Source organism: Labrus mixtus, chromosome 14 (assembly GCF_963584025.1).
Source record: "Labrus mixtus chromosome 14, fLabMix1.1, whole genome shotgun sequence".
Taxonomy (NCBI): Eukaryota; Metazoa; Chordata; class Actinopteri; order Labriformes; family Labridae; genus Labrus; species Labrus mixtus.
The window spans coordinates 23,718,336-23,732,263 of record NC_083625.1 but is presented as its reverse complement, the minus strand read 5'-3'; the positions used below and the strand labels follow the sequence as shown (position 1 = coordinate 23,732,263).

The 13,928-nt window shown below is 40.6% G+C and overlaps 1 protein-coding gene across 1 annotated transcript in view; it reads right to left on the bottom strand.

Annotated features, from left to right (window-relative positions):
* LOC132988471 (vacuole membrane protein 1-like) overlaps positions 1–13,928 on the bottom strand; it is a 74,016-nt gene that overhangs the window by 57,721 nt on the left and 2,367 nt on the right. Inside the window, exons 2-5 of the mRNA XM_061055891.1 lie at positions 13,621–13,719; positions 13,055–13,193; positions 8,564–8,654; positions 6,533–6,643 (exon numbers count right to left, since the gene is read on the bottom strand). Of these exons, the coding sequence (XP_060911874.1) occupies positions 6,533–6,643; positions 8,564–8,654; positions 13,055–13,193; positions 13,621–13,711 (432 nt within the window). The 5' untranslated portion in view covers positions 13,712–13,719. The remainder of the gene's footprint in view (positions 1–6,532; positions 6,644–8,563; positions 8,655–13,054; positions 13,194–13,620; positions 13,720–13,928) is intronic.

The window sequence follows — 13,928 nt, the reverse complement described above, 5'->3', positions numbered from 1 at the left end:
AAACAAAAAAGAATTTACTCCAATGACTGGTGGAAAACGTCCCGGACAAAGCGACAGGAAGGAGTTTGTGACTCACAGCTCAAACAAAGCAGCCAGGTTTCTGTCTCTGAGAACATGAAGGTGCCCTATTGTTTGGTCACGGGATGTAGCGATGCTCGTCACTGTAATGCCAGACAATGGGAATGATCAGGTGAGTGAGGGGTAGTGCAACACAATCACACACACACACACACACACACACACACACACACACACACACACACACACACACACACACACACACACACACACACACACACACACACACACATACCACTCCTTTGTCTGATGCCCTTCCACGCTGTGACCGAGTTTCGCTCACCCACATGTTCTTGTCAGGCTGTGAATGTGTGGGAAGACTGCACTTAAAACAGCATAAGAGTGGAAAACTTTTAAGTTTTTGAGTAGCAGTGTGCGTTAGTGTGTGATTGTAACATCACTAGTGGGACAGTCAGTGTGTGGAAGCCACACTCTCAGACCTGCTCGGCGCTTACAGCATTCGTTGGCGCTAATTAAGGCTGTGCTCCTGGTAATTGCCAACAGCCAAAACTTAATTTCAGGGGGTTTGCTGGGGAAAATCTGTATATTCTACACAAACCTCCTCTGTAACATATAATTTAGTGGTCCTAAATGCAACTGAATTTAGAAAGCTGCAAAATTTGCCTTTATTTAGATGAGCCCCTGGTGTATTTTTTGAAAGACAAGGGACTGTAAATCATGAGTCATAACGGGCAACAAACATGGTTAAATTCTGGATGATTGGTGTTGTGTTTTTCCCAGTGGCTACTGACATTCATGCTCCCAAAAAGACACAACATGCACACACCTCTCTCCCCCATGAGACATCTCAAAGCCAGGAGAAAAAGAGGAAAAAAAGAGGAGACTTCCCTCGTTGCTATTATGTAAACAGCAACGTGCACGGCTTCAATTATAATGACTTTAATTCTTTGTTGCTGTTGATTTAACGTCGAGCACAACAATTTTCATGCTGCCCATAATGACTTAATGGCAACAGCCATTACTGAAAGTAATTTAATGGTGGATGACTCAGATGAGCTCTCTTCTAAAATATTTACAGCATTCCCAAGCTTTCGAGAGTCATCGCTAAACCTTTCTCCGTTAAAAGGGGATTTATGGAGGGCAGTGACACTAGTTGTCACTAAAAACAAACAATCAAAAACATAAGTGGGGGATGAAAGCCGGTCCCACTCATTATTGTGATCTTCATAACAATTATAGCGGATAGTACATGCGCAGGTGCAGGGCTTTCCCTGTGCATGTGCATGTTCTGATCCTCGCCTCCTCAGCTCCTGCCGAAATGAGATCTTTCCAGTGTTCCTGCCTGGTTTTATTATTTTCATGGCCTGTATTATAAGCACCCACCCACTACCTCCTCCTTCAGAGCAGCTGGATAAAATACACTTGATGCTGTGCCAAGAAGTGTGCTTTTTTCCCCTTCTCTATGCATGAGTTGCTGGGTTTTATCTTCCTCCAATAACCAGTGCTGTCCCTGTACAATGATCTCCCGCAGTCTCAGCGGGATGCAAACACAGAGAGGAGACGCAGGGCAGCAATTGCCCATGTCAGGAAACAGGAGAGCTGCCACTTCTGTTCCGTTTTCATTGACTGGGATTGTTTGCATGTTACTGGCTATGCAACCCCCTCTACTGGAAGCTCTGCAGTACTCTCAAACGAACGTTTACTGGTTCTCAAAAAAGGCTGTTAATTAGTATTGTGTGGTCATTTACTTCTTACAAAATGCCTCTTGAACAGACTCTTGCACTGTGAAATACCAACCCCACAAGCTACTCCACAGGAAACAATGCCCTTAAGTTTGGTGACCAAAGTACAGTTTTGGTGTCGAAAATTTTAACTAAAACGACAAAGAAATGGCAGTTTGTGCAACTTGACACAGCCTTTTTCAACTATGACATGTCGATAATTATAAAAGACAATAACATGTAAACTCATATTTTTATGAATACTTATTTTAATTAAAATGTCTTATTAACTATGTCATAGGGTTGGGTACTCAAGTACTCGTTGTAGACGTTATTACTCAGTATCGCTTCATTACTCGCTGACCTGACATCGTGTTGATTTAGGCTTAAATAGTTCCACTCTGTTAACGTTAAATCTTCTTTCTGGGTTCGCCTAAACGAATACAACCAGTAAAAAAATAATAAAAGGTACATAGGGAGGTATAACTTCTCCAGCCATAAATAAACAGCAACAGAACTGACGTGTTTCATATTTGTTTCAGACTTTGCGAATAGTACCACAAAGGAATTAGGATGTTTATGGAAGTGAAATGCTGTGTTGTGTCGGTGCCTCACAATAAAAAAAAAATCTGTTTCTGAACATCGGAAATTCCTTCAATATGGCCTAAACGGAGGATTCCCTGTTATTGGGAGAGCAGCCTAAAAAAATGTCATTGACACCAGTTTTTTGTTTTTATTTGGCCAGACCAGCAGCATACACAATAAGAACATCTGACTGTCAACAACTGATTGATTGAAAGGAATAATAGCTGATTTCAGGTAATATTAAACATGACATAAGCGAACAGCAACATTGCTTTGCTAACAGACAATGCACAATTATTTAGAGTAAACAATTCAGCACTTTAACAGACTCTGCAAGGCTTCAGTTTGGACATGTAAACCAACCCACACAGGGTTAGTAATATGAAGCCTGTGCTGTTATGTACATACATACGTTGTTGTCGTGCACTGAAATCCGGTTTGTACTTTAAATACAACGATTCACAAGTTGAAGTGTCCAATCAGTATCAGCAAGAAAAGTCGTATTGGAAGTTCTTTGCATAGTTAGCAAAATAGGTAGAGCCCGACCGATTAATCGGCCAGCCGATAATATCGACCGATATTAGCATATCCAGTGACTATCAGTATGGGCTAATTTTATTGCAGATATGTGCCTATATTATCAGATTCATCACCAGTCAATTTGTATTTTCATTTGAGTTTCATTGTATTACACTAGCAGTTCTCTTTCACCAGCAGAGGGCGCTATATGGATTATAACAAGCATCATCACCATCCAGAGTGTCAAGTGGTGATGCACATACATGCTCAGTTACTTTCCAGTTGATTGTCCATCTTGCTTTCTTCACCATATATCCACAAGTGGAAAGATAGATATAAGACAGATATTAGCCGATATATCGGTATCTGATTTTTTTTCTTCCCGAAATTGATGTCTGCCCCAAAAATCGTATATCGGTCGGGCCCTAAAAATAGGGATAAATCTTGATGGGCGCAGAGGGGCACCTAAATGTTATTTTCAGTGGCCACGGTTGCCATGGGTTATGGTTCATGTCAAACCCTGTATAAGCAGTACAAAAAACTCATATCAATCCCACAGAAGATAAAAGGAAACCTTTCATCTTGTGGGATCAGCTCAGTGAGGTCTACATTCTGTCAAAACTGTGATGCGGTATAAAATGTGACCACACACTAACTACAACCGGAGGAAATGAAAGCATTAATTCCAATAAAAGAAGTTAAGACCTTTGAAGGAATCAGAAATTGGACGGACGCGTGACGACAGCCGGGAAGGTAGGAGAAGTCATGTGACCTCACAGAGTCACATGTGATGTCATGTGAAAAGAACACTACAGACGACTTTAACGGTTAATAGACCTGCCAGCATTCATGCCCTCTTAAATCTTATAGAGGTTTAAAAAAAAAAAAAAACACTACCCCTGAAATGCGATGTTAGAAACTGGAGTCTGTTAGTGATAATAAATGGTTTTATGGTGCTCTAGGCTCTCCATGTAATATGTTGTGTTCTTGTTTTGTATATAAATCATCAGCTAAAGCCCTCAAGAGAAATATGAACGCTTTTTATCATCACAATAATGTGGAACAGTGAGAAGCACTACTAAACTTGTCTGCTCTGATTTTTCTAGTTTGTCTACATCTTAAGACCACTGGCACCCTCTACTGATTGTTTGAAGTAACAGCTTGGGTCAGTTACAAACATCTAATCAGCAGCTATGAAAAAGGATCATCATGCTAGATTTAAAATTAGTATCTGGCAGAATGTTTTGGGTAATTACATTTATAAGCTGGAAGCACATGACGTTTATCAACTTTAGACATTTGTTCTCCAAATGTTCAAAACATAGAAAAATCATTCCTCTATTTGTCTAACCAACCCTCTAAAAACAACAAGACAGTTTCCTGTTACAGAAAAGAAACTTAACCAGATGATAAAGTCACATTTTCATCTAAAAATGGCTCAAACGGTTAACATATTATCCAGACAATGCCGTTCATCTTCTGTCAAATGATTATTTATAGGCCGCCTGTGTGTATTTGCAAGAGTCAAACATAACAACATGCGTCACTAAACATGTTTTACAATCCATTAAAAGACTTGATTTCATCATTCTAATATTAATAATCCAGTCTTAGTATAAAGAACACACCATCATTTTCATAAAATCTTAATTCAAGTCAAGTTTACTTTACGTTTGGGGTCTACAAAATCCCTTTAACAGTCACTTCTTATAGCACCACATGAAGAGTTTTACCAACTTGTAGACTGAAAGAGAAGCTGTAGCACTTCTCCCCTGCAGTGGAGAACATCTCTAGTGGTGCACTTATATATCACTTACAGAGTCACTGTTCTGTCCAAATGTTGACGTGTGTAAATCACAGTCAAGAGCATGAAAACACCCAGGCCCTCGTATATGTTCTCATGATGAGCAAAAGTTTTATGGACAAGAAGGAAACAGTCCCCCAAAAAGGGCGCAAGTATAACATTTAGGGACATGTCAGCAAGTGGTCTAAAAACTGTGTGACCTAGTTATGAATCACTGATCCAGTACTCCAAACAGGTCGTTTGGAAATATGCACCGTCAAAAATCTGTAAATATGTCAGGACTCAGAAATCTACAGAATGACACAGACGTCTCAATGGCTGCTTTAAACAGGCCTTCTGCAAAAAAAATCAAAAAAATCACATGAATAATTATAGTTCTCTGAGCTCAGTCATGTTGTTCTTGCGGTTTAGGCTCACAGTTGAAGAGAGGAAGCAGAGAGTTCCCTATATAAACAAACCGGGTTGGGCTAGTAACTCAGGCCAGTGTTACATAACACTTTTATTAAAACTTTTTTTTTAAATCAGCCGGTTAAAGAATTCATCTTCAAAGTAATAATTGATCCTCACTTACCACAGAATGTTTTTTTAATCAAAGTCTGATCAGTGAACTCATTTTAGAGTACGAGACATTATTAGGTTCTGGTGTGTCTGTCTTTACAGACAGCAGTTTGAAAAGGTTAATAGCACAGTCTAATGTTCTGAATACAGTCTCAGAGGCATTTCTACCCCTTAAAAAGTCAATTTGATGGAAAACATTAAATGCAGAAAAGTGGGATTGTCATTCAGAGGAATGCAGGTTATTTTAAAAAATATATATATTGTTTTTTTTAATACCCACTACAGCATAATGCATTAGTAGATCAAATCCAAAAATATCTGCACCCGTATCGGCTTTTCCAAAAGCAATATCAGTTAAACTCTATAAAAAATGCACCACAGCACCTCTAGCAAGGATCACCAAGTTCTATCATGAACCCACTGACACCAACTCATGCAGTAGCAGCTGTGCAACACTAGGTGACATCCTAACATCCTTCTGAGAAACTAAGCTTGGCCACTAAGGGGGAGTCAAATAAAACCTCTCAAGTTACATTTAGGAGCGCAAGAGTTTGGCTTTTAAAAACAGCAGAATGGTGGAAACGCACTTCAAAGTTTCCAGTTCAGCTCCACTGGGCAAGGGCACACAAGTGCGACACTGGACTCCCGGATGACAGATGGACTCAGAGCAGTGAAGACAAGCAGATGTTCAGGGACCCTAATCTGATCAGCAGAAGAGACCTAGCACCTCCTCATGCTCAGAACAGAGCAAAACACCCAGAAACGGAGAGAGTTGTGGTGAAAAACGGAAAGAAAGAGGAGAGACATAAAAAGGAGAACGACTAAGGGGAGGGGGCATCACAGTGGGGAGCAGGAGAGCGGGGAGAAAGGAAAGAGAAAGAACTCAGAGAGTGGGAGGGAGAGTGTTTTTATCCTCATGTGCACTCAGTCAGAGGGGTCAGTGAGTGCGATTGTTCCTGGACTGCCTGTCAAAACAGTGTGGTTACCACAGCGCCTATTCATCTCCGCCCCACTTTGAAATGCACGCACGCACAAACCCCATACTAACGCACTCATGTATGCATGTGCAAATGCATGAGGAGCCTCCAAAAGCTTTTAATAATACTCTTATGAAAGCCTTAGCAACAACCCAACAACAGCATCAAAACAGCCTTTTTGAAACCTGCGTCATTGCACCACCACTAACACCATCCGCTAACTGTGTTTGAGCTTCAGCTCTGTCACAAACATGCCGAGGCAAGTGAATAACTGCAGTGTGTGAAAGTGGTGGACAACTTGTCGTGGTGACAGAAAAAAGTTTGCTTACCAGGTAGAGGAGGAAGGTGTGCAGGCCAGTGCCAAGACCCACCGAGGAGAGGATGCCCAGGCCGACCCAGTAGGAGCACCACAGCGTCTTTTTCTCCATGTAGTGCACATACTGCAGAGGCCAGAGAGAGGGACGGTGAACCACATGGCAGAGACACATGCACAGAGTGTGAGGAAAACAAGAAGGGGGTGGGAGAAGGGGGGTTACAGAGAGAGGAGAGGAGAGGAAGGCAGAGAGAGACAGACTGAGAGAAGGTATGAGAGTGAAAGTGTGCAAAACAGAGGGCACTTAAAAGGGTGAGAGAGGGCAAGTGAGTGGTAGAGAAAGAGAGGGAGAGAGACCTTTAGAGAGAGACAGAGGTTGTTGTTGAGTTTAGAGGACAGAGCCGTAGGGTAGGAGTGTTCAGCACACTGACAGAACAACAGAACTATTATTCTTATTGGTGGCAGCCAGCTCTTACACAACTAGTAAAGTAAAGCAAGCCAAGAACTCTTTATCTCTATTTCTCTTCCTCCTGTTCATCCACCTCTCGGTTGACACCTCCTCCCTCCAGCCAGGGCAGGTTGTTTTCAGGAGGAAGCATGGAGTGTGTAGATTACCGGAAGAGGGGAGGGGACTGATGATTGGAAGGAGGTGTGGGACCAAAGACTCCATTTCCCAGGAAACCCAGCAAAACAAAAAACACCACAAACTGCCTCTCTCTTTGCTGGCAGGTTTCTGGGAAACGCAGTGCCAGCCATGGGCGATTGTTACGTGAAGTTACTGTGGACTGATTACACAACTCCCCAGTGTCAACATTACGAGAAAAAAAAACTCTTTATGGAGGTGGGTTTTAAAGTAGTACAGCTCCTAGCAGGAAAAGAACACAAAAAGGGAAGCGCTCTCGTCAGACACATAGAACAGTTTGCATTGACAGCTCCAGTTGTTTGCACCGTGGAAATAAAAGATTAGAAGCTCAAAGTGAGCTTTGCGGGAAGTTAATAATTAAACGAACGTCGCCATAAAAACTAACACGAGCACACACTTGTTTGATATGATGTTCAAACAAGTATCCTCTCATAGGCACTGTTCTGTTCCTGCAGTACTGATTCAAAAGTGACTAGGCCTGCACAATATGAGGCAGATCTGTTTTTTTTAGAACGTTGCACAATGTTGCAATGAAGATAAGATGCATGATAAAAACATACTGAAGTGTGCATATTATATTTAACTTAAACTTCCTATGGTTCTGCTGTTCGGCATGTGTAACAGAGTAAATGTTTTGTAGCACATCTTCTAAATATGAAATTATTCCTAAAACCAGAAATGCTGTTCTTTTTTTTTTTTCCACAAGGTATTTGCAGAATACATTTCTCTTGCTTCTCTCTCCTTCCTCAGCCATCATACAAGCTGACCTTGCAGTTGCCACTGAACTGACAACATTAGTTTAGCTGATCCGTAGCCAGGGATTCAACTAATTGGCACTGATTCATTTGTATCCAGGGCTTGATCTTATACGTAAAATGTTCACACACTGAGTATACTTGAATCAACATTACCGGTATATGAAATGCTTATTTTCTTATGTAAGGAAATTCCGGTATTGTTTTCTTTCTACTGTGCATCATCTTATCCAGGTGATAATGAAAGCATGATTTATTGAGCAGCCCCTTACAGGGCCTTTATATATAGGCCTGGGCTTTATCGCTCCTTTCAACCTTAGTAGAATAAAGTACTGGTGTTGACTGTCTTGCTAAAGTCACTCCATCCTGGGGACAAGAGGATCCAGGGATGAAACCTGCCCAAACTCCTTATCCATATCCATACAAAGTATGTGCATTAGTAAGCATCATGGTGGTGAGATGGTAAGAAATTGTAACCTGCTCTCTGTAATCAAGAGGCCAGCAACCTTTATAGAAAAGTAAAAACAAATATTGCACCCTAAATTAATCCACTTAGGATTTATGCCATGGTTGAAAAACTGTTAGGGTGGTTGGCCTCCACAAAACCTAAAAAATGGTAATAATTCAAATAAATACGGTGTTCAGTCACCTTCTGGTGTGTTCCTTCAATACAGTAGGCAATGGAGAGGAGGATAAGCAGGATCAGCAGGCCAAACACAGTCTGTCTTTGCTGCCAGAGCCTGGGTGAAGGAGAACAAGAGAATGAAGGTGGAAAATGATCGATGCAAGTGTGTGAGAGCAGGGGTGAATATTAGTAAAGGCAGGGAGAAAGACGTGCAGATGACAGTGTGATGAAAGATGAGGAATTGTTAGTTCATAGGTAAAGCAGTGTGAGTGAAAGGAAAGGTTGCAAGAGGAGGTATATTTCATTTCATCTTCGGGAGAAAGAGAGACATCTGCTGGAAATATACAAGCAGCTACCATAATAGTCTTAAGCAACAGAAGCAGCAATTGGATAATAGTCATGTAGGTACATAAATATGTAACCCTTTACTGTCACTTTATCCATCCTTACAATGACGCAAGATTAGATTTAACTCATCCTTTATTATTAGGATTGTATTAGCTATGAGAGAAATAATTTACTTTTAAGTAGGCATATAGTATACCATGTGCGTTTACATTTTCTGCTACTACAACACAATATTTAACAATTAATAAATGAATAATAATAAATATTATTATATAATTATTATTATTATTATATAATAAATAAATAATTTAATTGTTTAACATTTAAGATGAAAAATATTGCAGGCTTCTTTTTAAAGCCACATTTTAAAGTATTTTTTAAAGTATTTATTTAAAAAACGAAGAAAGAGACTCATTTATTAAAATACACTACAAGAGTTAAATAATGTGAATGAAAGTAGTTCATTTTTGTTTATAGAGAAACTCTTAAACTCTTAAACTTAGTAAAGTAGTTTAAATTAACTTGTTTGTTTCCCGTCGAACAAACTGAAGTTTGAAAGCTAACTGCAGCCGTTAAGCTAGTAACGGCTGCTTTAACGTTCAGATGTGATAATAATTTACATTCATGACGGACCAACAACCAGAGACTGTAAACAACACATGTTTGTTAATTGTTAACACATGTTTGTTTGTTTTTTGGTCCCATTAGTATAATAAACTTAGCGGTGGGTTTAACGGTTTACCTGCGTATGTGAAAGGTGAGACGGACTTAAGGTGCATTCACGTGCTGTCGGACAAATCTCTGAGTAACGCTCAAGTCGCAACAACTCGGAAGGTTCCCCACTTCCCGACTTGACATCAGAATCGTCATCAAATGGGGGGCAAAATATGTTTTGTTAATGTTAACATAATTTGTATTAATTCACGTAACATCAACTTTTCGCTCAAATATAAGTTTTAACTTTATATAACTTTCCGAACTGAAGTTACGTGAACACCTGAACACACTGAAGTCGGAAGAACGACTTCCCAACTCGGACATTTGGACCACCGAGGAGCACCTGAACGCAACAGTAGACTCAGGTGAAAAGAGTGGTCAAGAGGGACTGCCCCGTTCAGACAATTCTCCAGTTATAGTTTGTGTATAAATTTGGGCAACTCTCTGTGAGACGAAAGATAACTTTACCAATTTTAGTTTTGCCCGGAGGCAAGACTACTTGATTAAGCAGGCAGCAACCTTAAGCAGTTCGTCGAGTGTCCGCTTGAGGTTGGCAGCAGAAGCACCGGAAGTCACGTACACACCCATTTAAAAAAGCCTGTTTTTTTCAGCATAAATTAACCTGTACAGCCTGTTTCATAAAACCAAATAGGTCTGATTAGCTCATGTCTCGATCGGCACAAAAAACTGGGGCACTGACTTAAGGCAGGGGTTGTCTGAAGTGTGATGAGCGCACAAAAAATACAAAAATAAATATCACTTATTTACCCTTTCTAATTTCACCACTGTGTCAAAGTCACAATTGAAAATGCATGCCACCCCTGTGGACACGCCCCTGCGTATCACTGACTTTACAATCTGATGAAATAACTTTATTTTAAGGTAAAAATGTCACCCTGGAGCGGGAGCAGTCAGATAGAGCTGTAGCTTTATCTGACTGCATCAGCATGTTGCCCTCCATCAAACCGACAATGTGCACAAACTGTGTGAGAAATAATTATATTCTTTCATTTTTTATTGCGATAAATTCAGACTTTTGAGATGTGTTTATTGCAAAAGCTCATATTGCGATAACGATGCCATTGTGATTTGTTGTGCAGCCCTAGTGCTCATGTTTCTCAGTTAGGATTGACATCTCTTTTAACTGGTCTTTTATGTTTCTAATTTATAACTGAATGGGCAGCACTGACTGAATTATACTGCTGTCACTGGTATGTGTTAATGAAATGCAGAATTTGAAATAAGTAGACCATAATCGCTTCAAAATTACACCAGTTCATCAAATAAATACATCACATGATCCCTTTGATTCACAACCGCTATCCTCATTTACATTTTAAGCCAAACAAGTGCAGATCCACAACTCTGAGCAGCATGTTGCCCTGAGGACTCCCTGTACATGTGCAATAAATTACCAACCACTTCTATCAACATTCAGGATAAACGTCTCTGCGCACTTGTAGACTAAGTCGTAACATATTTGCATGTATTCCCCTGCAGCCGTTACAGCACCATGTGTTTTTCAGCGTTGGTGAGCAGCAGCCTCTCTCAGTCAGAACGCTGCTCGTGGTGCTTGCGGCTCACCACATCCTCTTGTAGTTTAGAAAATAAACACGTTGTCCTCACACACTTAACCACAACGGCCTCCCTGAGCGTACACTCTGACCTTCTTTTGGGCCCTGAATGTCAACAAAGAGTATTAGGTGTGTAAAAGACGTGTTGTTTTGCAGGCGGTGGGGAGTTTGACGTATAGTGTTATCTGATGTTGTTGCGATTTGTGCTTGAGGAGGCAACTTCAGCTCAATCTTACGAGAGAATGAAGAGTAATGAAAGGTTAAGAGAAAAACGGATAGGCTGATGCTTTAATGTCTGTTTTGTTTTGCATTATTAGTTCCTGCAGGCCATGACTACAGACTAAACTATGAGGGAGAGCCTGTCTGTGTTGATAACACAGAGACGACCAAGGTCATCTCCTGTCTGGTTTCATATGTGTAGTTGTGCTTTTGAGTGGCTGTAGGGGAAAGAGCATGCAGAGTGTATTAGGGTTATTTTCACTATCATCATGTCCTCTTTTAGTCTAACTTTGAAATGCAGCACTAGAGCATTTATAAATAAAACTAAGAACACAAAAAACTCTGCTTAGCTGCTGAAGTTCTATGTTGGTATAAACAATTAATAAAGATACAGATATCAGTAACCAAAATTAAAGAGGACATATTCTACCCCTTCTCCACCTTTTCAAACAGTCCCCTGTGGTCTAAATGAAACATCTGTGCTGTGCTTTGGTCAAAATATAACATGAATCAAGCACCAGAGGAGGTTTGTGACCCTGTAGAAACCAGCTCTCTCAGATCATGTCACCAGAAACAGGTCTGGTCTTTGCTGCCACCATCACAGGTTGCCAAAGAACTTGTGTTAATGAAGCTTCAGGTTAAATTAGAAGTTTCAGATTGTGTCCAAAATCACAAACTACTCACTATAAATGCACTATAGCATAGTGAATACACCATTTTGTAATGGTGTCCGAATTGTTAGTGAGCGTTATCATACACTATATAGTGCTCTCATGGTATCCCACTATGTCATTTTTCATTCATTGAATCATTAATTTGCTGCACACAACTTGATTGGGACCTACCTGTATTCCTAGCAGCCCAAACATGTTCGGTTCACTTTTTCTACTTTGTGTAGTAAAACATGTTTTAGTAGAACAGCTACTTTGTTATTTATAATTTTCTGTATGTATATTTTTATCATGGAGACACTGAAAACAGATTGTGTTGACTGTTGCTTTGGTGGCATGTTATTGAGTGTGTCTCAATGGACTTGAGTTATGAGGCTTATCCTGCTTTTGATCACATTCAGGATAAACCTGGTTATTCATCTCTTCACTATGAATGTCACAGGGGCATAATAGGGGGGTGAAGTGATCCCCTCTCTGTGCCGCCAGGTACTAACAGAGGCGTTACTGGAGTGAGATGGGATCAGCATGTGAGTTCTCAAACTGGGACATCAATTTGACCCCAATATGAATGTGTTGAGACGTAATGAAGGTGGAGCTTTGTCACGGCACTGTTGCAGAATCCCACTCTGAAAAGGGCTCGTATGAGCACTCGGGAAATGCCTTTTGTCAAATCAGATTACATGGTTGGAACTAAGTGCTTTATAATGTTTTAAATACAAATGGTTTGCATATTACAGGCCGGTGTCACACCTGTTATTCAAGTCACAGGTGCAGGAACACAAAGACACAAAAGAATACACCTGTTCATCCTCGCTCATGGTTCTCTGTACTCACATTACTTCTCCTTAAGATGCATTTTAGTAATCGAGACATCCCTTAAGGGAGCGCTTACTGAGTCTCAGGCAAAAAAAAAACAAAAAACAGATGGAGCCGGAGACAAGAAGGGACAAAAATAAAGGAACGAGATGTAGGGCTGTTGGTCTCACCTCTGTATCCACTCTTTAAGGGTGATGAGCAGCTCCAGGGTGAAGTAATAAAGAGTGAGCAGAGGATTCTTCCACATCACCAGAGACTCTCGCTCTTCTCGGTCCCTCTGTTTCATCTCAATCACGGACAGCTCTGAGTCTAAAGCGTCACAGCATAGGGATAGTATGAATTGTCACTGTGTGTAATGCAGATGTGGAAATGAACAAGGAGAATCTTGAACAGGAAAGAACAACATTACTCTAACTTCTGATATCATAATCTCCAACTTCAACAGGACCAGACGGGCGACATTTCTTTGCACCTGTTTTGCTTATTTGTTCATTTTCGGTACATCTTGAGATGACGGTATAATTTGGATACTGATATATTCAGACCCCAAAAACTCAAATTAGTTTAACACAGAGAAAAAAAAACCCCATAAAAACAGGAGTTTATCACAGACAAATTAAAGTCAACAAACCTTTATGTATGTTCAAAGGAAGCACAGAGGCACTATTTAAAAAGCTTCTTAAAGCATCAGTTTGACCTACTGACTGGCTTCATATTTGATGTTTTGTACTTTTACCTGCCAGCTCTCCGTTGTCTTGTTCCTTGACACCAGCACACCTCAGAAGCAGTTCTCCTTCGACCCCGCGCTCTTCCATCTCGTTCACCATGAGGACTCCTGCTGAGACAAACGACGGGCTTTTAGGGCAGACTCACACCCTGTATTTGCCAAATCTCACACCCAAAACGAATATACGCTCACATGCAACGACAAACACTGCAGCCTCCCCAAACGCTTTACAAACTCTGCATGCTCTCCCACACAGCAGCTGAGCAGCCGGTGTTTTCCTGCTCTTGCAGATTACGGGTAACCTAATCAGGCCTGTT